At 34.7% G+C, this 24,298-nt stretch overlaps 2 protein-coding genes and 1 long non-coding RNA gene across 3 annotated transcripts; all 3 read left to right on the top strand.

Moving 5' to 3' along the window:
- Positions 1 to 9,726: 9,726 nt before the first annotated feature.
- LOC130960160 (uncharacterized) lies at positions 9,727 to 13,518 on the top strand. The gene is given in 6 exon segments (XM_057885464.1): positions 9,727 to 9,854; positions 9,990 to 10,995; positions 10,997 to 11,292; positions 12,199 to 12,370; positions 12,460 to 13,031; positions 13,224 to 13,518. Coding segments are annotated over 2 exon segments (1,068 nt in total). The 5' UTR covers positions 9,727 to 9,854; positions 9,990 to 10,203; the 3' UTR covers positions 11,273 to 11,292; positions 12,199 to 12,370; positions 12,460 to 13,031; positions 13,224 to 13,518.
- Positions 13,519 to 14,986: 1,468 nt separating this feature from the next.
- Positions 14,987 to 17,348, top strand: LOC130962033 (uncharacterized). Its single transcript, XR_009079698.1, has 4 exons — positions 14,987 to 15,165; positions 15,256 to 15,310; positions 15,399 to 15,528; positions 17,002 to 17,348. It is a non-coding gene; the product is annotated as an uncharacterized LOC130962033 (long non-coding RNA).
- Positions 17,349 to 21,736: 4,388 nt separating this feature from the next.
- On the top strand, positions 21,737 to 22,228 carry LOC130962525 (uncharacterized). Its single transcript, XM_057888729.1, has one exon. It carries the CDS (start codon positions 21,737 to 21,739, stop codon positions 22,226 to 22,228), a length of 492 nt encoding a protein of 163 aa, XP_057744712.1.
- Positions 22,229 to 24,298: the final 2,070 nt, after the last annotated feature.

Genomic DNA, 24,298 nt, shown 5'->3' with positions numbered 1-24,298 from the left:
TGAATCCCATGCAGGGTGCTAGTTCAGGAACTGCAACAAAACTTGTCAATTACATGAAGTTCATCCCAACTCCAAGATTTAAGGCTCCAAGAAAGAAGAAATTGAAGACTTTAGCTTAATATGTATAGGGCTATCTGTTTTGATGTTAATACTTTTTGCTAGACAAAGACTACACAAGGAAAAATAATCCTTTATGTTTTGCTGTAAAGTCCTCCCTTTTGAGGCAACTTTGTTTAACATGCTCATGTTAGATGGCTTCCCTTTTTGTTATATGACTAACTATGTTAAATTGAACCATTATCTTAATACAATTATCTTCTAAGTTTGAACCATTATCTTAATTTAGTGTTGGCTACTTTTCAATCACTTATGTTGCCTTCTTTAGCATATTACTGTTTTAATTAATTGAGTTATCCAAGTTTACATTCCATCAACAAACACTATTCAATAGTTTCTAATACCATAATCATGTTATCATATTTTACATATTGTTCATTCATTGAATATAGGGTATACATGATAAACCCCATTTTTAGGGTTTATCTTGTATTGAATTTAGAGTATTTTGATAACCTTTTTCTCGCATTTAACCTATGAATTGGCATGGTTTTGTAATCTCTCCCGTATTTGTGCTTAAGTGTAAAAACATGCCTTTTAAGCCTTGTTTTGATGAATTCTAATTCCTCTTTGATTCCATAAAATGCCTTGATGTGTTTGCTAGTAATCTCAGGTTGAGATAGGCTAGACATGGATCAAAGGAGCAAGGAAGGAAGCATGCAAGTGGAGAGAAGCACAAAAGACAAAGAATTGATCTCGGCCAAGCACGCGCACGCGCACAAGGCGCTTGCGCGCACATTGCAGAATCGGCCAGGGACGTGCACGCGTACCGTGCGCGCACGCGTCGAAGCCTGCACATGACTTCATTAAAAGCAACACGTGCCTGGCGATTTGGAAGGGTTTCTGAACCCATTTTGGCGCCAATCAATGAGAGAAAAGAATAAAAGGATCAAGGATTGAGGGGAAGATCATCATTCTACCATATAGCATAATTGGGATTAGTTAGAGTTAGTTTAGACAGAGAAATTCTCACTTCTCTCTAGAATTAGGATTAGGTTTAGGTTAATCTCTCTTCTTAGATCTAGGTTTAATTCATGCTTTAATCCACTTCTCCTTTATCAAATCTTAATCTTCTCCTCTTCCTCATTCTAGTGAGATGCTTTAATAATTGTAATTCTCCATTTTATTTTGGATGGATTGTTGTTCATTTGTTTTCTTTCAATAATGCAATTTGAGGTAATTCATGATAATTGTGATTTCCTTGATTGTTGTTGTTAATTCTTTGTATTCTATTGTAATTAGAATTAATTCCTGTTGTCAATTTACTATGCTTTTCTTTTGTGCCTTCCAAGTGTTTGATGAAATGCTTGGTTGGATTTTAGAGTAGAATTTTATACTCTTGGCTTGGAAAGGTAATTTAGGACCTCTTGAGTTACTAATGCCCAAGTAATTGATGATTGGGAGCCATTGACTCTAGTTCTCACTAATTGAATTAGTGGAGAGTTAGGACTTATAGACTAGGATTGATATAGCTCATTTGACTTTTCGTTACTACTAGTTAGAGGATGATTTAATGAGATTAATCCTTGCCAATTCTCATATTTTGGTTAGTGATTAGGATAGAACTCCTTGACCACCAACTCTTGTCAAGACCTTTTTAGGCCTTAGTTTACTTTCTTGCCATTTATCTTTCATGCCTCTTATCAAAACCCCAAAATAACTCACAACCAATAACAAGACACTTTATTGTAAATCCTAGGGAGAACGACCCGAGGTTCAATACTTCGGTTTATAAATTTTAGGGGTTTGTACTAGTGACAAACAATTTTTTGTATGAAAGGATTATTGCTTGGTTTAGAAACTATACTTTACAACGAGATTTCATTAGTGAAATTCTAAACCGTCAAAAATCTAATTCGTCAATACACCACCAACTCTTTTAACTCAGGCTTTACAATACAGGATAACAATTAACACAATCAATACAGACACAACTAATACCAATAATTGGTTAACCAATTTTTGATTCTGGACATCTTCTTCTAATCTCCCAAGCCTCCAATCAAAGTTCATCTTCACTTTATGATTATCTTCATAAGATTCTGGTTTCTCAACTGGTTCATCCTGTCCAGTATCTGCCCACACAAAAAGCTCACACCATCTTTTTCCACTTGTCTGTAATCAAGCAAACATGTAACATGCTCAAACTTCAGGGAAGAAGAATAAGAGAAGAACAGTCAGGTAGGAAGGAGCAATCATAACAACACAAGTAATACTGATAACTCACATTATAATTAGGACAACAAAAAAATAGTTTATTTGGGTTTGAATCTGTCCCAAACCACCTGAGAACTGGCCGGCAGCCGCAACTGCACCATTCCGGCACCTCGGATCTTCTGCTCTTGCTTTGCGTTCTCGTCCGATGACTACTGCACGGTGAACTAACAGAGCTTCCAACTCTAGTGCTTCCACCACCCATCATGGATATTCACTTCCAGCTCCAGGAACAACAGCAACAACAAGAATGGAAAAAGAACGAAGAAGAAGAAATTAAATTACTGAACATTTTGGGAATTTAGGGTTAAATATAGGGGGAGGGACCACATTGGGTATAAATTGAAACTGTACCAGCTCAACTAGCTGTTAGCACCATCCAGCATGGCAAAATGAGGCCATGTCAACGTCTTGTTGATGACTCATCACCAGAAAATTGTCTAGAGACTATTATGGTGCCTGGAGCCGTATCTGGAGGATTATAATGGTGTAATTGGAATCTCAGGGATCACATTGGGTAACGACCCGAATCTCAGGGACTATTATGGAAATTTACTCTATCTCCGATATAGTGTCTAAAATTATGTTAAAGGTACATCTCGGTTGCAATCGGATAAGTAAAAAATGCGCAAATCGAGTACTATGTATCTGAGATATGCTCATAACCAAGTACCAGGCATAGTATTCGAAATGTGTTTGAAAGATATAAAAATGGGTGCAATTTAGATCTTTGTGTTCATTCTAAATTTTTCGAGTTTTGGATAGTTTAAAAAACATACTTGACTCAACGAAGGGGTTATGTTAGGTCACAATATAATTTTTTAAGCCATAAACTCACTTTCCTAATAATATAGGTGTCATGAATGTGATGAAAATAATTTATCAAATCAAATAGGGACAAATAAAATACTCCAAGGTCTAGTTAAATGCCAATTATAATTTTAAGTCTCATGAAAAGGTTAGGTCATAAGTGTGTAATATGGCATAATTTGAGAGGACATAAATGTAATTTTACCAACTATTTATCGAAGCCTAAATGAGAAGTAAGCTCTGCCAAACGCCCTGTATTTTTTAGCAGACTCCTTTGTTTACAGCAGTTTATTACCATAGTTCTAAAAATTGGATCAGATCGGCCAGTCGAATTGGTTTGACCAAGAACTGAGAGCTTTTGCAATTCGGTCTATTAAAAAAACCACCATTTTAAAAACTGTGTGAGAACTACTGAAGCGGCTGAAAACTAATTGGTTGGACCAAACTAAAATCTACCGGTTTACATCAAATGACACCGTTTTATGTCATCCCCTTTCTCCTTTTTTCTTTCCTTCAGAATTGAAAATTCACTCTTGTTCGCTGCAAGGAGTGCCACCTCCGACCCTTGTTCGCTCTCACCGATTGCAGCTTCTTCCTTGAGGTCAGCTCGACGTTCGTCACGCTCAGGAGCTTTCGTCCTCGTCTGGTGCTCGTGCTTTGAGTTTCCAAGCCCTCTTCTCGTTGTGATTCTCATGTGGTTGTCATCTGGTCACCGATCCTTGTGTGGTTGTCATATGGTCGCCGTCGTTTGGTCACCATCACGTAGTTATGTTGTGCTGCTGGAATATTATGATTTACTTTGTTGATGCTTTGGGCTTAATTGCATAGTTATCAAACTTGGGCTGGACCGACCGGTTCGACCGAAAAACCAATGAACCGAATTCTTAATCGGTCTGGGTTAAGTGTCTGATTATTTTTGCTATTGACTCGTGAAGAACTAGTTTGATCCGCATTGAACCGGTCAAACTCGAATTAAACCGGTCTTATTGTTCCGACCGTGTCAATGTAACCCGCACGCCTCCACGGTGCACCAGCGGTCCGCGGGATCACAGTAGGGGGTAGCTTTGTGTATTTTTTTGTGACTAAACAGAAAAGAAATAAAAAAATAGAGACAAAACCAAATTAATTGGTTACTAGGTTCATATCTAATTCTATTAGATGTTGAAGCTCACTCCATGGTTGATTCCAATTCGAGTGAATGTCCGCATCAGAAGCAGCTGTTTTAGCCATACAATCTGCACCACTACTTGCATTCCTCTGAATTAAAAGAATAGAGACTCTCCAATTCCAATTCATAACCTCTTGTATATGCTTTACCAAATCCCATTCCGGAATATCCTTACCAAGCATTCTTTGGTTTACCAGGAAAAGAGCTTCTAAACAGTCTGTTTCACAAATAACCTCACGAAATTCACTATCCCAAGTAAGAAGTAAACCTTTCCAAATTGCATACAATTCAGCAAAAAGAACACTACACACTTCGACTTTTCCAATGCAACCTTTCAACCAACATCCATCAGAATTGCGAATGATACAACCAAAACCAGCATAGCCAAAAGGAGCAAAATAACTAGCATCAAAATTCAATTTAACAGAATGAACTGGAGGTGGAACCCAATGCAAATAAAGCGAAGGAGGAGACAAAGATTGATGCATAGAAAAAATAGTGTGGAGCTCCTTTACTGAACTACGAATCAAACTCACCACTTTACTAGCACTCCAAGAGTCATCTATATTAAATAAGTCATGATTCCTGCTTTTTCAAATCCACCAGATGGTCGAAAAGAAAAGAAAAATATCTCCACTCCTTGCACCTCAGTAGAGCCAATAACGTAAATCCGAGTTATCTGAATACATGCCTAAAAGATTCCAGACCTCCTTGGCACTAGGGCACTCCCAAAGACAATAAAGAATGGATTCAGAACTATTCTGATACTGATGACAGGTGCTAGATAAAGCTAAGCCACGATCCAACGAAACTTTGCCGTAGGAATAGCATTATGAAGACTGAGCCAAATCAAGAACTTGTACTTCTCAGGAATATGCAGCTGCCATACCCACAACCAATTATCATGCTCATTCCAGTCAAACTTTCTTTTGGCTAGCCAACTGTACCCACTCCTAGCTGAGTAGAGTCTAGAATATGCCATACCCCACGACCAACTCGAACTCTCTCCAGTCTCCAGCATTCAAATCTGGATGATAAGCATTCAAACGCTGTTTGACATCTTCTGGAATGTTAGAGAAAACATCATGGAGATTCCATTGACCATCTTTCCAAACGTCTCTAATAGTTAAATCAGAGTCAGATATATGTACAAAAGGGACATCTTGAGCAATTGGGCCCTCAATACTCTAATTGTCAAACCAAAAAGATTTATCAAGTGACCCAATGCACCAAGAGAAGGTATCCTTAAGAGCACCAAAAGCCTTTGAGATACTCTTCCAAACATGAGAAGCGTTGCAAGGGACAGGGCCATCTAAAACTCCCTCATTCTTCATGTATTTCGTCCTCAATAGAGCAACCCAAGACTTTGTGAGAGTAATTAAATTAATTGCATCCAAAATTTTTGTTAGCTCTTCTCGCAATAGCTTAGGATTTTTCTTTTCTTTCTTTTTGCTTAGTGTTTTATTTTATTTTTCTTTAGTATTAAAGTGGATGAACATGATAAACTATGTTGTTATATAATATTTGTCTGATGCATGAAAGAAATTTTATATCTTACTCTGTACTACATAAGATAAGTGAGGTGAAATTGAGTTTAAAAAAGAGAATCTAATCTGTTATTTGTAAAAGGTTCAACATCCTTATATTGATAAAAGTGATGTTCTTTATCTTAATTAATTCACAATTTGAAGGTAAACGTTAAAAGAGTTTATAACTGAATGGTTCCTTTATTTAAACCCTAACGGAAATAACTTCCATAAGTATTATAGAATTCTTAATTCTAATAATTCATTTGATAATTTTTATTTTCATTTCTTTAATTACAATCACAGAAGAAAAATTTAGCTTTTTTATTTAAAAATAATTATTGTATGACTATATAATTCAAGTGATAAATTATTAATTAATATTAGAATAGAAAAAAAAATTTATTCTAAACGTTAGAAATAAAAATAATACTTTATTCTTATTATTTTATTTGTTCTGTCTTCAAGCCGAATACAAGCACAAGGTTAGTGGATTGAAAAAATTAATACAATATCGCTTATTACTACATAAAATTTTGAAAAAAAAAAGAAAAGTGGAAGTGAACTTTTTCTATAACCCATTATTATCATCACCAATTGCAAGTAGATAATATTTAGTATGTCATTTCTTTAGTAGTTATGTATTATTTTGGATTAGATATTTTTTTGAACAAAGACATATATTGTGTTGCTAGGTTTTTCATTTAAAAAAATCATTATATTTCTTATTGAAAATTAATATGCGAAATAATTGATTTAATAGAATGGTATCCTATTAAAGAACATCAAAATAAAAATTACATTATATAGTCAAATATATTCAAATTTCAACTTATATCTTTCTAAAACTACTTAAAATAATTTCAATTTTTACACATATATCTTTCATTTTAAATCCTTATAATAGTTACAACTTTTTATAATCAATAAGTGTACTTAGTTTTTAATAATTGTTTAGATAGACAATAATTTTTTTATTTTTTTCATATTGTGCGATGGTGATGGATATAGTATCGAATGAGTAATTCTTTTATTTCACAATCAAATCCAAATTTTATATCTTAAAATAATTTTATTTTTTATAATTTATTGTCTTTTACCTTTTACGAAGATTTTATTTTTTATTTTTGTAAAAATAAATCAAATAGATTTTATTTAAGAAGTATGTTAAGATAATTGTGATATACTAATCTTTTAACATATGATGTGGGTGAGAATTAAGTACTAAAAGAGGGATTATAATATAAAAATGATTGTATGGTACTAAGTACCAAGAAATTATGTTTTTAGCATGAAAAGACCATCCAAAAAATAATTTATTTAAGTTGTATAGAATATTGAATTGTAGAAGATGATTTATTTTTTGAGTATGATGTAATGTTTTAAATACGAATTTAAATTTTATTATTCTTCTATTGCTAACTTTCAATTTGGATTGATGAACTTTTGTTGCCTGTTTTGATTAGAAATAAAAGTATAGCAAAAAAGGAATTTAATTACTTTTATATTTTTAAATATATTATTTTTTATATAGATATATTAGTGATTATAAAATTTTTTATTTGGTAATTATTTATGATACGAATCATATTCAAAAATTAAAATTAAATTTTTCTTTTTTAATTTTGTAATTATTGAATATATATATATATATATATCATATTTTCATTTTTAAAGGCAATTTAGTTTAGCACTAAAGATAGGTGTAGTAGTAGATTAGAGTGGTAAAATTAAAAATTTAGAGGGTCATTATTATTATTTTCTAGAGGAGAACGTGGATCGAATTGGATCGGATATGGCCAAAATTTCGATTCGATCCGCACTAAAATGATTGGATTGGATCAGATCTAATATCCACAATTTTTTAGCTTGGATCCGATCTGATTTGCACATTTGCAGATTGGATCGGATATCGGATATATCTGCAAAACATAAAAATACTTTTTAAAATCTTATTTTATTTTAAAAAATCAATAAAATCTATTTTTAACTCTTTTAAACATATTTACTTTTAAAATAATATTAAACATATTTTTCTTAAATAATAAAAATGAAATAATGTGACATATATGATAACTATTAGTTGAAATAAAACATAAAAAATATTTATTTATTTATTTTTGCGGATAAGCGGATATGCGGGTACCTACATAAAATCTGCAATCCGATCCTATTAGTATGCGGATTCGATCCAATAGCCTTGTGGATTAAATTCATATCCGCAATTTTCATATCGGATTTGGATAAATACCGCAGATATGTGAATTAGATCCGATTCATGAATACCCCTACTATTTTCTATTAAAAAAATAATAATATAAAAGCACAATCAAATATAAAGATATTTCATGAGATTTTTAGACCATTATACTTTATATTCTATTATTTTAATTTTAGAATTTTATTTATCAATGTTTTTACAATTTAAATTTTGGAGTATTTATTTGTGATCTTAGACTCTTAATATAAATCATGATCACTTTTTGCAAATAATATCTATTTTCATAGTTTGCTTACTTTGTAAAGTATAATATTACCCTTAAAGTTAAGTTGAAGAGAATGTTAATTATTTAAAAGGTTTAGTTGATACATTTGAAGATCTAAAATTTTATATTGATGATAGTTATATTATTGTATTGTCTCTAAAATTTATACAAAACTAATGTTTTATATATTCAATAATTACTATATTAAAAAAATTTATAGATGCTACAAATTTTAAAAAGTTATCTTTCAAAAATATCTCTAACTTTTAAAAGTCACAAGTATAAGCACATGAGCTTTTAATTTATCAAACGTAAAACGAAGTGCTTATACTTTTGAAAAGAAGAAGCATCTATTTAAAAAATTTTACCAAACTAAGCCTAAGTCTGTTCCAAATTATATCTTCAAAAATTTCACAAATATAAAATCAAGTTATTAAAATAAATATTACGTTACATTATCATATGTTTAAATTCTTTCCATGATAACAAATGGATCTAGACAAGAGATTGTTAATGCATCAATTGATTCTTTTTATCTATGGTATAAATATAAGTTATTAACTTTAATTCAGAATATGAGATTAAGATTTTCAATAGAAGATGAAAGCGTCATAAAACAAAAAAAAATGTGTATAATAAATCCTTGATTTGAGAGAGAAAGCTTGCAAATTTAAAAAATAAATACAATGTAGTACCTATACTATCTGAACTCTCAATTACAAATTTTAATGATTCAATTCATACAATTGTTGAATTAAGCATGTTTAATCAATACACAATTTAAAATTATTAATTACATCATTGTGATCATATTTCTAAACTCAATAAAGATATATAAGAAACATGTCATTATTCAATTTTTATGTGTTCCTTTGATATTTTTATTATTAATTTCACATACTCAATCACCACCCCGCGCAGTCTCTTGCTAGTTAGTTAGTATATAGAAGTGTTTGGACATAGTCCTAATGTTTTAGGATTCTTTATACTAAATATATATTAAACAATTATTTATTAATTATTTATTGCTAATAAATAAATAAATAAATAAATATTATCAAAAAGATTTCTTTAAGTCTATGTTTGATTAGAAAGAAAGAAATAGAGAAGAAGGAAATAAAAAAGAAAGAAAGAAAAAGAAAGAAATTGAGTGAATTTTTATTTTTTTTAGATGTATTTGAATAGAAAAAAAAAATGTTATAAAAAAATAATTTTACCCTTATATTATAAAATATATTGAAAAAGTGAAGGGGTAATATTAAAAGTAGAAAGAGAAACATTAGTTTTCTCTTCATTTTTTTTCCAAATATTGGAGAGAGAAAAAATTAGTAGACTCCACCAATTTTTTTCCATCTATTTTTTTTTTCTCTAATTTTCTTTCTCAACCAAACAAAAAAAAAATAATCATTTTTCCTCTCATTTTCTTTTTTCTCTTTTCTTCTCTTTCCTTCCATTTTTTCTCTCAAACAAACATAGTGTAAGAAAAAGACGAGTTCTTTTGGTTCTCTTTTCTGCATCTAGTGCTTTCGCAAGGTGAAAAATTCGATTAATTACCACCGCCTCTTGTTTCATATAATCATTTTTGCTTATATCAACTTCGTACTGTTGCTGATTTTGCAATTTCTTGCTTGCTTAATGAATTTGGGAACGCACATTTGAATGTTAAAGGTATTATAGTGGCGAAAGATTGGAACGGCAGCTGAAAGCGTCTTCGCAGGTATCGACACCTTCGTTCACTGACAAGTGACAGACCACAGTTAAGTTCTGAAGCTTCATTATTGTATGCTGTGATTATTCAAATGGTTTCTTTTGGAAGTTGTAGTATTTATAGAAGAACATAACCATTTTCTTATGGGTTCAATTCTCAAATTTCGTAACATATATGGTTCCTTTAAATGCTTTCATTCTAAACCTAATTGGGGTTCCGGTGCTTCAGATAAAACCCCCCAAATTGAAACCAAATAGGAATAACAATAGGATAGAAATTTTTTGGGACTTAAATAACAAGCCACCAAACCCAATTCCACCTTATGAAGTTGCCAATAAGTTTAGAACTTTTGCATCTTCATTTGGGGTTGTTAGGCATATGGTAGCTTATGCAAATAGCCACGCTTTCACCAGTGTCCCACACGCTGTCCGGAAGAGGAGGAAAGAGAAGGAGTTGTATAATCGATTGGAGAGCAAGGGCGTCAGCAAGAGAAATGAGCCTCATGTATGCAGGGTTTGTGGGAGAAAGTTTTACACTAATGAGAAGCTTGTTAACCACTTCAAGCAGCTACATGAGAGCGAGCAAATGAAAAGGGTGAACCAGATAGCATCGGCAAGGGGGAACCGAAGGGTGAAGTTGGTGGCAAAGTATTCGATGAAGATGGAGAAGTATAAGAAGGCTGCAAGGGATATTCTTACTCCAAGAGTGGGGTATGGTTTGGTGGATGAGCTGAAACGCACAGGATTTTGGGTTCAGTCCGTGTTGGATAAGCCACAAGCTGCGGATCATGCATTGGAAAGTCACATGGTGGATATGATGGATCATAAGTGGGTTGAATGCATAGTACTTGTGTCGGATGCTTATGATTTCACTAATGTAATAAGGGAAGCGAAGCTACGATGTCTAAAGACAGTTGTCATCGGGGATAATAGCGATGGTGTATTGAAGAGGATTGCTGATACCTCCCTTTTCTTGGGAGGAAATTCTAATGGGAAAAACTAGAAAGGAGGCTGTATCGGTTGTTGAGAACTGGAAGGATCATGATATTTTGAAAAGGTTAGAGTGGAAATACAACCTAGAGGTGGATAAAAGGAAATATAATCCGGCTAATGTGGTTATTGAAGAATCAGAAGATGATAATATTGAAGGTGTTTGTGATGATGTTGATGATGACTATAAGGATGATGGAGGTTCTTGGTGGGAGTTAGATTCTAATGAAAATGTCACAAATGAACAGACATGAAAATCATAATTGAAAATGAGGTAAAATTTTCTTACTCTGTTAATTTTCTTCTCATTCTATTATTTTTCTCCTTCAATTTTCACTTATAATTTGAAATTATTTTCTTAATTTTTGTCCCCCAATTGTCTTATTCCAAAATCAAACTCATATTAGAAGTGTGGCAATTGCATAAAGAAGAGAACCAGAACAACTGGTGGTAACTAAGAAGAAACAATTAAGCAAACAAACTATTAAGAACCAGGAGGGAAGATTGGAAAATAAAAAAAGGTTTTTGTGTATTACTGTGATGATAAGTATATGATACACAGCATAACTTATTTATAGGTGAAAACAATTAAGGTAATAAATACATAATATTTTATTATTAACAAGAATATCAAGCTAATCAATATACAAAACATGTAAACATGTAATAAAATCTTTTAATTACAGGTTCATTGCTCGACAAGTGTGTAGGTTCATTGTGTGACATGTGGCATTGAATCCTATTGCAAATACAAAACCAGTAAACATGCAATACCCATCGACAAAACCGGTGAAATAACATATACACAAATATATAGTGACTAATTTTTGGAGTTCAAAGAGCATTTTTGGTCCTCAAACTGTAATAAGAAAGTTAAGTTGATTTTGTTGGTAACTCTGGATTTAGTTATCAACCTGTTATATATGTTATAGGCGTACACACAGTTGTTAAAATGTTCACTCTTATGATTCTAGTTCTGGTCAATTTCTGTGTGTCGAAGTACAAATTTTCCTTCGCCAGAACTGGCTCTGTTTTGACAAGATACTAAGCAGAAAAGTTTGATTGTTTGGAACCTTTTGAGCTAATCCTCTCCCGTTATGCACATTTTCTATTTTCTAGAGTTTCTCTTTTTCACTGAGCATTCATATGTTACTAATGTAGTATGTAACTCGTGCTTTAGGTACTGCATGGTGCTTTTTGCAGGCATTGCAGCTGAAGCTCTTGTTTATGGTGAGGCAGAGGGGGGAGAAAATGATGAAAATCTATTCAGAAATATCTGTCTTCTTTTGGAGCCCCCATTATCTTTAACTGAGGTATCTCCACAGTGCACAATCGACGCCCTTGTTCTGATGGTATATGTTCATACATGATACTGAAATTTTAGCCTTAACTTTCTTGCCTCGAGAAGATGTCTAATCAAAAAAGATGGTTGGTTTTACAGTCTTATCATTTGCCCAAGTGGCACAGAGCTGCGCACCGAGCTGCCATTAAAGTGTTAGAAAGTGGTGCTAGTCTGAGTATAGTAGTTAGGAGGATTGAGGAAACTTTGTGTTGCAAGAAATGATCCTCACAAGTTCAGAATTACAGACAAAAGTATTTTGTGTATTCAACTTACTTACAGGGCCAACATCTCTTCTCGTTGTACAAGTATTCATTCACAATGGCTTTATTTTAGTCTTATAAGTACTTTGCTTTGTTTATTTTCCAGTACAGGGTTGTTGCAGCTGATCTGAAGAGCAACTAGTTTTATTGGTCTCTTTGTTTGACCTTATATAGGATGAAAGAGTGCCATGCTACAAACAAATGAAGAATTTTAGCTTCAGCAAGTGACCTCTTTGTTCACTTCAGTGTTCACATTGAGACATGAGCCATTCCAGAAGTTGCACCTGCTTGGCTAAATAATACTTGGAACAATATTTGATACATACAGAGAAGTAGCCAATAATTTGGAGCAGTGCTTAAGGTTTATTTTATTTCACCAGCAATATTGGCCGCGGTTGAAATCAATCACAGGTTTGTTTGTAAATTAACTATTTAGGCTAACTATTTATGTCAGTTGGTATTTCATAAGTTTGTGGACATTAAGTATGGGAATCTTTTTACCCCTAGTTAGAACTTTTTGTTTTCCCTGAATTAATTTTCTCTTCAAACACCATATCATTATCGGCTAAAATTTTCTGCATTGGCACATGGTGGTGGTTACAGTTGCTAAATGTTGGGTTAAGGGGCTTTGAAGTCTTAGGATGAAGTTCAGAAATTAGAATTGAGATGGATGGCATGGCAACAAACACTGCAAGTTGTGTATTGAAGTCATTGAAACAAAATAACTTTCTATTGCAAACAATCTGTAATTCCCATCTTGTCATATTGATATGGAGTTTATATATTATATTTAAGCTAGACAAATTGGTTATGTTCAAACCTAAACTCTCTAGAAACTGAGCTAGATTAATCTTTTTTATTTTTATGTTGGCCTACATTCCCTCCCAAAAATACATTATTTGAGCTATGAATTTAATTTTAATTATGTTTTATAACTAACTAATACTAAAGACTTGATATTTTGATTTAATTAATTAGTAAGATCATGAAATTATTTTAGTTAATTTATATAGTGTAATTACGATAGTTCAGCCTTCAATACGTTATTTGAACTATGAATTCAATTTTAATTATGTTTTATAACTATCTAATACAGAAGATGAGTTTTTATTTTTATTTTTTGATATAGCGAAGATATTATAAATTGTTTGGAATTGACCGGATATTAAATCTAATTCAATCTAATACTAAACTTAGACAAAATTTAATAATTAAATAAAAAATCCGATATAAACACCCATAATAACAAAAAATTTATCCAACCAAGCAATTTTCTTCTCTTTTTCTCTGCGTTCGCAGATTTTTTATTATTCTTCTCTACATTTTCGTTTTTTTTATCGTTGTTTCGTTTTTGATAAAACATTGAGAGTAAACAATGTATGATGCAAGTTCGAGTGTATTGAATCAGGGCGAGTTTGATGGTGCAAGTTCGATTACATTGAATGAGTTGGATGATTTTTTCAATCGAATGTAGTCGACAAGAGTTGATTGAGAGAATAATGTAGTTATGAATTTGATTAAGGAAACCAGTGTTGATAATTAAGGATTTGAATTTGATTGAAATATATGAGATTTGATAAATTCGTTTTTGTGATGGATTGGTTTATGAAGATGGCTTGTATAGTCTTGTGGCTTCAGATTTTTCAATGGCTTTATGCTTCAATTTATTTGTTTCGTTAAAGAGAACTTGTGAAGCATATTCTTTTCTAAAATGATCAATTTTATCGTGCAATTGAAAAAAATGATTAATTTGCTTTAATTTAAAATTAGAGAATCAACTAAAAACTCAAGTTCAGTCAATTTTATATAAAATAAATAATTAAAAATTATTAAATAAAAATTTAGTTAAATAAGTTATTTAACCGTTAAAATTGATTGTAATTAAATTTTTATCATAAATTATTTCTTAGTATGAATTACTACTAATAGGATGCTGACTAGAGATTATTGTCAACAGTTAATGCTACTTGGCATACTAACTTGGTCTGATAATGGTATATATAAATGATACAAAAAATTAGTAATATAAAAATTAATATTTTTATATTTTATTTAATAATAAATCAAAATACATTATAAAAAATTAATTTATTCTTATTTTTTAATTTAAAAAATTAAAAAAATATAATTGTAAACCCCGGTTAAATTAGTAGATAATTAGTCAATAAATTAATTTTTAATAAGGAAGATTAGAAATGTGAATATTATATTAAATTAGGATAGAGCTCATCGAAACGAGAATTTTGACACCAATTTCGAAGAAATCGGTCCAAGATTGGACCGAACGGGTCGAACCGGTTGAACCGGACTCGAATCGGGCCATCGGTTCAACCGGACCAACTCATTAAAAGCAGCCGAACTCCTTTCTCTCCCTCATTTGGATGCAGCAGCGTGAAACATTTCCAGGGAGGGGAGAAAGCTTCCGTAACGTTACGGTAAATTTCCGATCCCCGTAACTTCTCCGTCCGAGCTCCAATCGCCGCACCGTTTGCGGCCACGCGTTCACCGCGTTGAGCTCTACGTTTCTATCGGAACAATTTTACTGGTAACTTGTTTAATCACTCTCAACCTTCTCTTCCCCCAATTTCAAATTTTAAGTGGGAATATTGAATTTCTTTGATTTCTGATGTTTTAGGATCCAATTAGCTTGAGGAAAACGTTCACTCTTGCTTATGTGAAGCTTGGGTAAGGTGAGGATTCGATAATTCTATTTTATTTTCTTTGAATTTGAGCTTTGAGTATTAAATTGGGTATATATGTGTTATGAATGTGTATTAGGTTGTGAATAAATAATTGGAGCTTGAAATTGTGAATATTGGAACTTGGAGGAAGCTGATTAGTTGAATTTTGAAGGGGCTGCCTTGGTTTTAAATAATTTGCTTTGGTCGTTACGTGGAAATCGGCCAAGGTATGGTTTAGGTTTCTTGCATTTAATATATAATGTTCTGTGAAAACTTAGGCTAGACGACCATAGGATAAGTTGGAATGCAGGTGTATGTTTAATGTTTAGTAATTTGTCGATGAATATATTCGGTTGAAGTTTATTGGATAATTATTTATTAATTTTGGATGGTGAATGTTGTTATGTTAATTTGGAGAGAATCATGGTTGAATGTTATTGTTGATGAACATAGTTGGTTAGGTACTTGCTGATTAACTAATAATTTGGTGAATTATTGATTTGAGGTATTTTGTATTAGAAGCCTAGGATTAGTGAACTATGATCCTTAGTTGAATTTTGGTTGTTGGATTTGAATATTGTATGAGTATAATTGTTGATCTGAGGTAGATTTATTGTGGTGACTGTTATGATGATGAGGAAGGGTATGTTGAATTGAAAAGAAAGCAGGTTTGGACCCGAAAAGGGTGGCAAAGTCCGAGTTTTAGAGGAGATGCTGCCAAATTTTTATAAAAAATTAGAGATTTTGTTTATATGATTATTTAAAAAGATTTAGATTCAAAGGGTTATATGATTTGATTTAGAGTTATTAATAAATTGAACATGTTTTAAATCTGATTTATTTAGAAAAGAATAAATTATGTTTTGAATTGGAACTATTGATGGACGGAATGGGAGGCGTGATAATGAAGGATAAGGATTGAATATAATTGACGTATAATGATGAATGAAATATGGTTGAGAACGATGTGGATGTTGATGAATTATAATTAAATTATTTATATGGCTTATGAATTTGAATAATCTGATATACGAGATTCCCTGGATCAAATGCCGTGGCTTGCCACCACGTGTACCAGGTTGAAAACTCGATACTCTGTTGACCCTAAGACGTAAGTGTGACCGGGCACTATATAAATTCCCGGGAATGTTACCCCCATTGAGCAATATTGATTATTTGAGATAAAGCTATGCATAGACTCTTGGGGATGCACGTCGGGGGACAGTCTAAGGACAATTCAGACTTGTCGGGTTGGCTGGATAACCGACAGATGAGCCTCATCAGCCATAGGACAGGCATGCATCATATGCATATTACTTGAATTACTTGCGTGTATATTAACTGGGTGTGCCTAAATGTACTTGCCATTGTTAAATGTATATTTGTTATCTGCAGTACTTGTAACCTTCTTGTGCTTGCCTTTGTCTGTTTAGTTGTCTGTGAAAATGCATGATGGAGTTGGAGGTAAGGAGGTATGGCAGAATGGGAATTTAGATTTAAGGTTAAGTTAAGTTAGGTTTAAATATCCTTAGTAAACCACCTTTTATGGCTTTTGTTTAATACTTTAAGCTCTACAATCTGAGTGTCGGCGTTCTAGGATTGCCTCTGGCATTCCCAGGACCTTATATATTACGTGTGTGGCACCTTTACCATACTGAGAACCTCCGGTTCTCATTCCATACTATGTTGTTGTTTTTCAGATGCAGGTCGAGAGGCATCTCGTTAGGCATCTGGACCCTTGAAGCGGAGTGGTTACTGGATTATTTTGTTATGCTATGATGTATATATATGTACTTTGCTTTCTCTCCACATAACTTATTCTTTTTGATCCTCCTAGAGGTGTATGGAGAGGCAGAATTTTGTTTATGTACATTTGGGTTTTGGATATGTATATATATGTATATATGTGTGTATATTCTCCGGCCAGTCTTGACTTCGCAGGCTGATTCAGGAGCTCGTTATTTTGTATCTTTGACTCTCTGTTCCTATTTTGGGTTACTTTACACTTGACAGCTGTAGCTTTTTTAGCACGTAAGTTAACTCACTTCTCGAGCGTTACGCTTTTATATTCGCAATTTTTTTATTTCCGCTATTCTTCAAGGCTCCTAGCATATTATAATTCTTCTGTTATTATGTGTACTCATTTTATTTTAGAGGTCGTAATACCACACCACCTCTGTTTTACGGCTTAAGCGTAAAGCTTAGTGTGGTAGCGTGTTACATTATGGTATCAGAGCAGTTCATTCCTATAGAGCCTGAAAGACGAACTGATTGTACTTCTGTGCATTCTCTGTATATGTGTTTATGTGCTATTAGGATATCTGACTGATAAATATGGCATAAACGTTTGTGAGCATGCATTTGGAACTTAAAGCATTAGACCTGCGATATTGAGACTGATCAACTTAATATCACTTGTTTGGTGTGTATAGGGACCAGATGTCGACTCGCGGACGCGGTCGCGGGCGAGGTAGAGGTAGGATAGGCACCGTTACTCCTGCCCCTATAGGCACTGATCCAGTAAACTTTATGGCTGCCCTGGAAAATATGGCTGCAGCTATGCAGGCGACAGCCGAGGCACTGGGTAATGAGATAAATCAGGGTAATCATGGGAACAATAATGATGAGGGCGGTCCAATGACACTTGCTACATTTCTGAAAGTTCATCCTCCGACCTTCAGGGGAACCTCAAATCCCACTGACGCAGATAATTGGATTCAGGCTATGGAAAGGGCGTTACAGGCACAACAGGTTCCTGAAGAGCAATGGGTTAAATTTGGAACTTATCAGTTGCAAGGTGAAGCTCAGTATTGGTGGCAGGGAACACGACGTATCCTGCATCCTGATGGTGCTGCGATTCCTTGGGAGGTTTTCCGGACAGAGTTCTATAAGAAATATTTTCCTAATTCAGCCAGAAATGCCAAGGAACTTTAATTAATGCAGTTAAAGCAGGGACAGATGACTGTTGCTGAGTATACTAGTAAGTTTGAGGAGTTGTGTCGCTTTTCTCGTATCTGTCAAGGTGCGCCTGAAGATTTTGCTGAATGGAAGTGTATTAAATATGAAGGAGGTCTTCGGAATGATATTCTGAGCTTCGTTGCCCCAATGGAGATCAGGGTATTTTCTGAATTGGTGAATAAGAGTAGGGTGGCTGAGGATTGTGTGAGGAAGGCGGCAGCAGAGAAAGAAAGTTTGAGGGTGCCTTTTCAGAGGCCTTCAGGGAGGAACTTTGCTCCGAGAGGTAGGAATTTCAAGTGTGGAGGCTTTGTTCCGCAGCAGACTCAGGGTCAAGGTAATTACAAAAGGCTGAGTACCAATGTTAATCAGGGAAGAAGGTTTGGGAAGCAGCCACAGCAGGATCTGAATTGTCAGAAGTGTGGAAAGTATCATCCTGGAGTTCCGTGCAGATTAGGACTTGGAGTATGCTATTCCTGTGGACAGCCCGGGCATATAGCCAGTAATTGCCCGGAGAAGAAGAAGTATGAGACTAGTAGGGTGCAGCAGCCAGGGAGAGTATACACCACTTCTACCATAGGTGTTGAGGGATCTGAGACACTTATTAGAGGTAATTGTGAAATGGCTGGTAAAATCTTAAATGCTTTATTTGATTCAGGAGCAAGTCATTCATTTATTGCATTTGAAAAGGCCCATGAGTTAGGATTGAGAATGGTGGTTTTAGGTTATGATTTGAAAATATATAATGCTACTCATGAAGCTATGGTGACTAGGATAGGATGTCCACAAGTTCCCTTTCGAGTACAACAGCGTGAATTTGTGCATGATTTGATTTGTTTGCCTATGACTGGTCTTGATCTCATTTTGGGATTGGATTGGTTATCCAAGAATCATGTTTTGCTTGATTGTTTTGAGAAGTTAGTACAGTTTATGCCGGAAGGGTCAGAAGCACTGGTTGTGGTGAATAGTTACTATTTGAATTCTATGATAGTAAACTGTTATGGAACTGAATGTCAGGGTATTATGTTATTAACTGCGGGAGTATCAGGTGATGATCAGAGTTTAGAGCAGATTCTGGTTGTATGTGAATTTCCAGATGTGCTTCCGGATGATATTAATGAATTCCCACCTAATCGAGAGGTTGAATTTGCAATCGAGTTGGTACCAGGATCTGGTCCAATTTCAATTACTCCTTATAGGATGTCACCTTTAGAAATGGCTGAACTGAAAGCTCAGCTGGAAGATTTGTTAAGTAAACATTTCATCCGACCAAGTGTTTCTCCGTGGGGAGCACCAGTGTTACTAGTAAAGAAGAAGGATGGGAGTATGCGTTTGTGTGTCGACTATCGGCAGTTGAATAAGATCACTGTGAAGAACAAATATCCGTTGCCTAGAATCGATGATCTAATGGATCAGTTACAGGGAGCCGGTGTGTTTTCTAAGATTGATCTGCGATCCGGATATCATCAGATAAGGGTTAGAGATGAGGATATTCCGAAGACTGCTTTCAGGACGCGTTATGGTCATTATGAATATACAGTAATGTCTTTTGGGTTAACTAATGCCCCGGCAGTATTTATGGATTATATGAACAGGATTTTCCGACCGTATCTGGACAAGTTTGTTATTGTCTTCATTGATGACATTCTTGTTTATTCTAAGACTGAAGAGGAACATACTGATCACTTGCGAACTATGCTGCAAATTCTGAGAGATAGGAAGTTGTACGCTAAGTTATCTAAATGCGAGTTCTGGAAGAGTGAGGTGAAGTTTCTCGGCCACGTGGTGAGTAAGCAGGGAATAGCTGTGGATCCTGCTAAGGTTGAAGCAGTGATGAATTGGGAGCGACCAACTTCAGTGACAGAGATCAGGAGTTTCTTAGGTTTGGCGGGGTATTATCGCAGATTCATTAAGGGATTTTCACAGCTCGCCTTACCTTTAACTAAATTGACTAGGAAAGATATGCCTTTTATCTGGACTCCAGAGTGTGAGGAGAGTTTTCAAGAATTGAAGCACAGATTGACTACTGCACCCGTATTGGTATTGCCCGAACCAAGTGAACCGTTTGAAGTGTATTGTGATGCATCTCTGAAAGGTTTAGGGTGCATTCTGATGCAGCACCAGAATGTTGTGGCATACGCCTCACGGCAGTTAAGGCCGCATGAAATGAACTATCCGACACACGATTTGGAACTTGCTGCTGTTGTGTTTGCTTTAAAGATTTGGAGGCATTATCTCTATGGTGTTAAGTTTCATGTTTTCTCAGACCATAAGAGTTTGAAGTATCTTTTTGAGCAGAAAGAGTTGAATATGCGTCAGAGGAGATGGATGGAGCTTCTAAAAGATTATGATTTTGAATTGAATTATCATCCAGGAAAAGCGAACGTTGTGGCGGACGCTTTGAGTCGGAAGTCTTTATATGCAGCTTGGATGATGCTACAGGAGGAAGAATTACTAAGGGCATTTCATGATTTGAATTTGGGAATTAGAGAAGAATCTGGAATCCTGTGTTTGAGTCAGTTGCAGATTTCAAGTGATTTTAAATTAGAACTTTTGAAGGCTCATCGAGATAGTGAAGCGTTACGTAAGGTATTACCAGCAGTTGAACAGGGAAAACAGTGGAGAGTGTTAGAAGGTCAGGATGGTTTATGGAGGTTCAAGAATCGGATTATTGTGCCTAATATTGGAGACCTGCGACAAAGTATCTTGAAGGAAGCTCATAAGAGTGGGTTCTCAATTCATCCAGGGAGTACTAAAATGTATCAGGATTTGAAAGCGATGTTCTGGTGGCCAGGGATGAAGAATAATGTAGCATTACATGTATCTAAATGTTTAACATGTCAGAAGGTTAAGATTGAGCATCAGAGACCATCAGAAACCCTTCAGCCTTTAGAGATTCCACAATGGAAATGGGAGAGTATTGCAATGGATTTTGTGATAGGTTTGCCTAGAACCCGGTCTGGTTGTGATGTTATTTGGGTGGTTGTGGATCGACTGACAAAATCGGCTCACTTTCTTCCTATCCGAATAAGTTGTACAATGGAAGAATTAGCTCGAATGTATATTAAAGAGATTGTCAGATTGCATGGCGTGCCTTCTACCATTATATCTGATAGGGATCCTCGCTTTACATCAAGGTTCTGGGGAGCTTTTCAGCGTGCATTTGGAACTCAGCTAAGTTTGAGTATTGCGTATCACCCTCAAACAGATGGTCAGTCAGAGAGAACTATTCAGACCTTGGAGGATATGCTAAGGGCTTGTGTTTTAGACCAGCCAGCGAGCTGGGATCGGTATATGCCATTAATAGAATTCGCTTATAACAATAGCTATCATGCGAGCATTGGAATGGCTCCATATGAGGCTCTGTATGGCAGAAAATGTTAATCTCCATTGTGTTGGTATGAAACTGGAGAAAAGATTTTATTAGGGCCTGAGGTGATAGCTGAAACGACTGAGCAGATAAAGAAAATTCGTAGTCGAATGCTTATACCCCAAAGCTGCCAGAAGAGCTATGCTGATCAGAGGCGAAAGCCTTTGGAATTCAAAGAAGGAGAACATGTCTTTTTGAAAGTTACACCAACCACTAGAGTGGGAAGAGCTATTAAGACTAAGAAACTGAATCCCCGTTATATTGGACCCTTTGAGATTCTGAAGAGGATTGGGCCAGTGGCTTATAGAATTGCCTTACCGCCATATCTTTCGAATTTGCACGACGTGTTTCATGTGTCTCAGCTTAGGAAGTACACTCCTGACGCAAGTCATATTCTAGAACCGGAACCAATCCAAGTGAGAGAAGATCTAACACTTCCAGTAGCTCCGGTAAGAATTGATGACACCAGGGTTAAACGATTACGAGGAAGGGAAGTATTATTGGTAAAAGTAGCTTGGAGTCGAGCTGGTATCGAGGAACATACCTGGGAGCTCAAATCAAATATGCGAAAAGACTATCCATATCTCTTTTCAGGTAACTAGATTTGAATTTTGAGGGCAAAATTCTTTATTAGGTGGGTAGGATGTAAATCCCGGTTAAATTAGTAGATAATTAGTCAATAAATTAATTTTTAATAAGGAAGATTAGAAATGTGAATATTATATTAAATTAGGATAGAGCTCATCGAAACGAGAATTTTGACACCAATTTCGAAGAAATCGGTCCAAGATTAGACCGAACGGGTCGAACCGGTTGAACCGGACTCGAACCGGGCCATCGGTTCAACCGGACCAACTCATTAAAAGCAGCCGAACTCCTTTCTCTCCCTCATTTGGATGCAGCAGCGTGAAACATTTCCAGGGAGGGGAGAAAGCTTCCGTAACGTTACGGTAAATTTCCGATCCCCGTAACTTCTCCGTCCGAACTCCAATCGCCGCACCGTTTGCGGCCACGCGTTCACCGTGTTGAACTCTACGTTTCTATCGAAACAATTTCACTGGTAACTTGTTTAATCACTCTCAACCTTCTCTTCCCCCAATTTTAAATTTTAAGTGGGAATATTGAATTTCTTTGATTTCTGATGTTTTAGGATCCAATTAGCTTGAGGAAAACGTTCACTCTTGCTTATGTGAAGTTTGGGTAAGGTGGGGATACGATAATTCTATTTTATTTTCTTTGAATTTGAGCTTTGAGTATTAAATTGGATATATATGTGTTATGAATGTGTATTAGGTTGTGAATAAATAATTGGAGCTTGAAATTGTAAATATTGGAACTTGGAGGAAGCTGATTAGTTGAATTTTGAAGGGGCTGCCTTGGTTTTAAATAATTTGCTTTGGTCGTTACGTGGAAATCGGCCAAGGTATGGTTTAGGTTTCTTGCATTTAATATATAATGTTCTGTGAAAACTTAGGCTAGACGACCATAGGATAAGTTGGAATGCAGGTGTATGTTTAATGTTTAGTAATTTGTCGATGAATATATTCAGTTGAAGTTTATTGGATAATTATTTATTAATTTTGGATGGTGAATGTTGTTATGTTAATTTGGAGAGAATCATGGTTGAATGTTATTGTTGATGAACATAGTTGGTTAGGTACTTGCTGATTAACTAATAATTTGGTGAATTATTGATTTGAGGTATTTGTATTAGAAGCCTAGGATTAGTGAACTATGATCCTTAGTTGAATTTTGGTTGTTGGATTTGAATATTGTATGAGTATAATTGTTGATCTGAGGTAGATTTATTGTGGTGACTGTTATGATGATGAGGAAGGGTATGTTGAATTGAAAAGAAAGCAGGTTTGGACCCGAAAAGGGTGGCAAAGTCCGAGTTTTAGAGGAGATGCTGCCAAATTTTTATAAAAAATTAGAGATTTTGTTTATATGATTATTTAAAAAGATTTAGATTCAAAGGGTTATATGATTTGATTTAGAGTTATTAAGAAATTGAACATGTTTTAAATCTGATTTATTTAGAAAAGAATAAATTATGTTTTGAATTGGAACTATTGATGGACGAAATGGGAGGCGTGATAATGAAGGATAATGATTGAATATGATTGACGTATAATGATGAATGAAATGCGGTTGAGAACGATGTGGATGTTGATGAATTATAATTAAATTATTTATATGGCTTATGAATTTGAATAATCTGATATACGAGATTCCCTGGATCAAATGCCGTGGCTTGCCACCACGTGTACCAGGTTGAAAACTCGATACTCTGTTGACCCTATGACGTAAGTGTGACCGGGCACTATATAAATTCCCGGGAATGTTACCCCCATTGAGCAATATTGATTATTTGAGATAAAGCTATGCATAGACTCTTGGGGATGCACGTCAGGGGACAGTCTAAGGACAATTTAGACTTGTCGGGTTGGCTGGATAACCGACAGATGAGCCTCATCAGCCATAGGACAGGCATGCATCATATGCGTATTACTTGAATTACTTGCGTGTATATTAACTGGGTGTGCCTAAATGTACTTGCCATTGTTAAATGTATATTTGTTATCTGCAGTACTTGTAACCTTCTTGTGCTTGCCTTTGTCTGTTTAGTTGTCTGTGAAAATGCATGATGGAGTTGGAGGTAAGGAGGTATG

This window comes from Arachis stenosperma, chromosome 2, assembly GCF_014773155.1.
Source record: "Arachis stenosperma cultivar V10309 chromosome 2, arast.V10309.gnm1.PFL2, whole genome shotgun sequence".
Classification (NCBI taxonomy): Eukaryota; Viridiplantae; Streptophyta; class Magnoliopsida; order Fabales; family Fabaceae; genus Arachis; species Arachis stenosperma.
The sequence above is the reverse complement of the archived record's forward strand: the minus strand, read 5'-3'. Positions and strand labels throughout refer to the sequence as shown.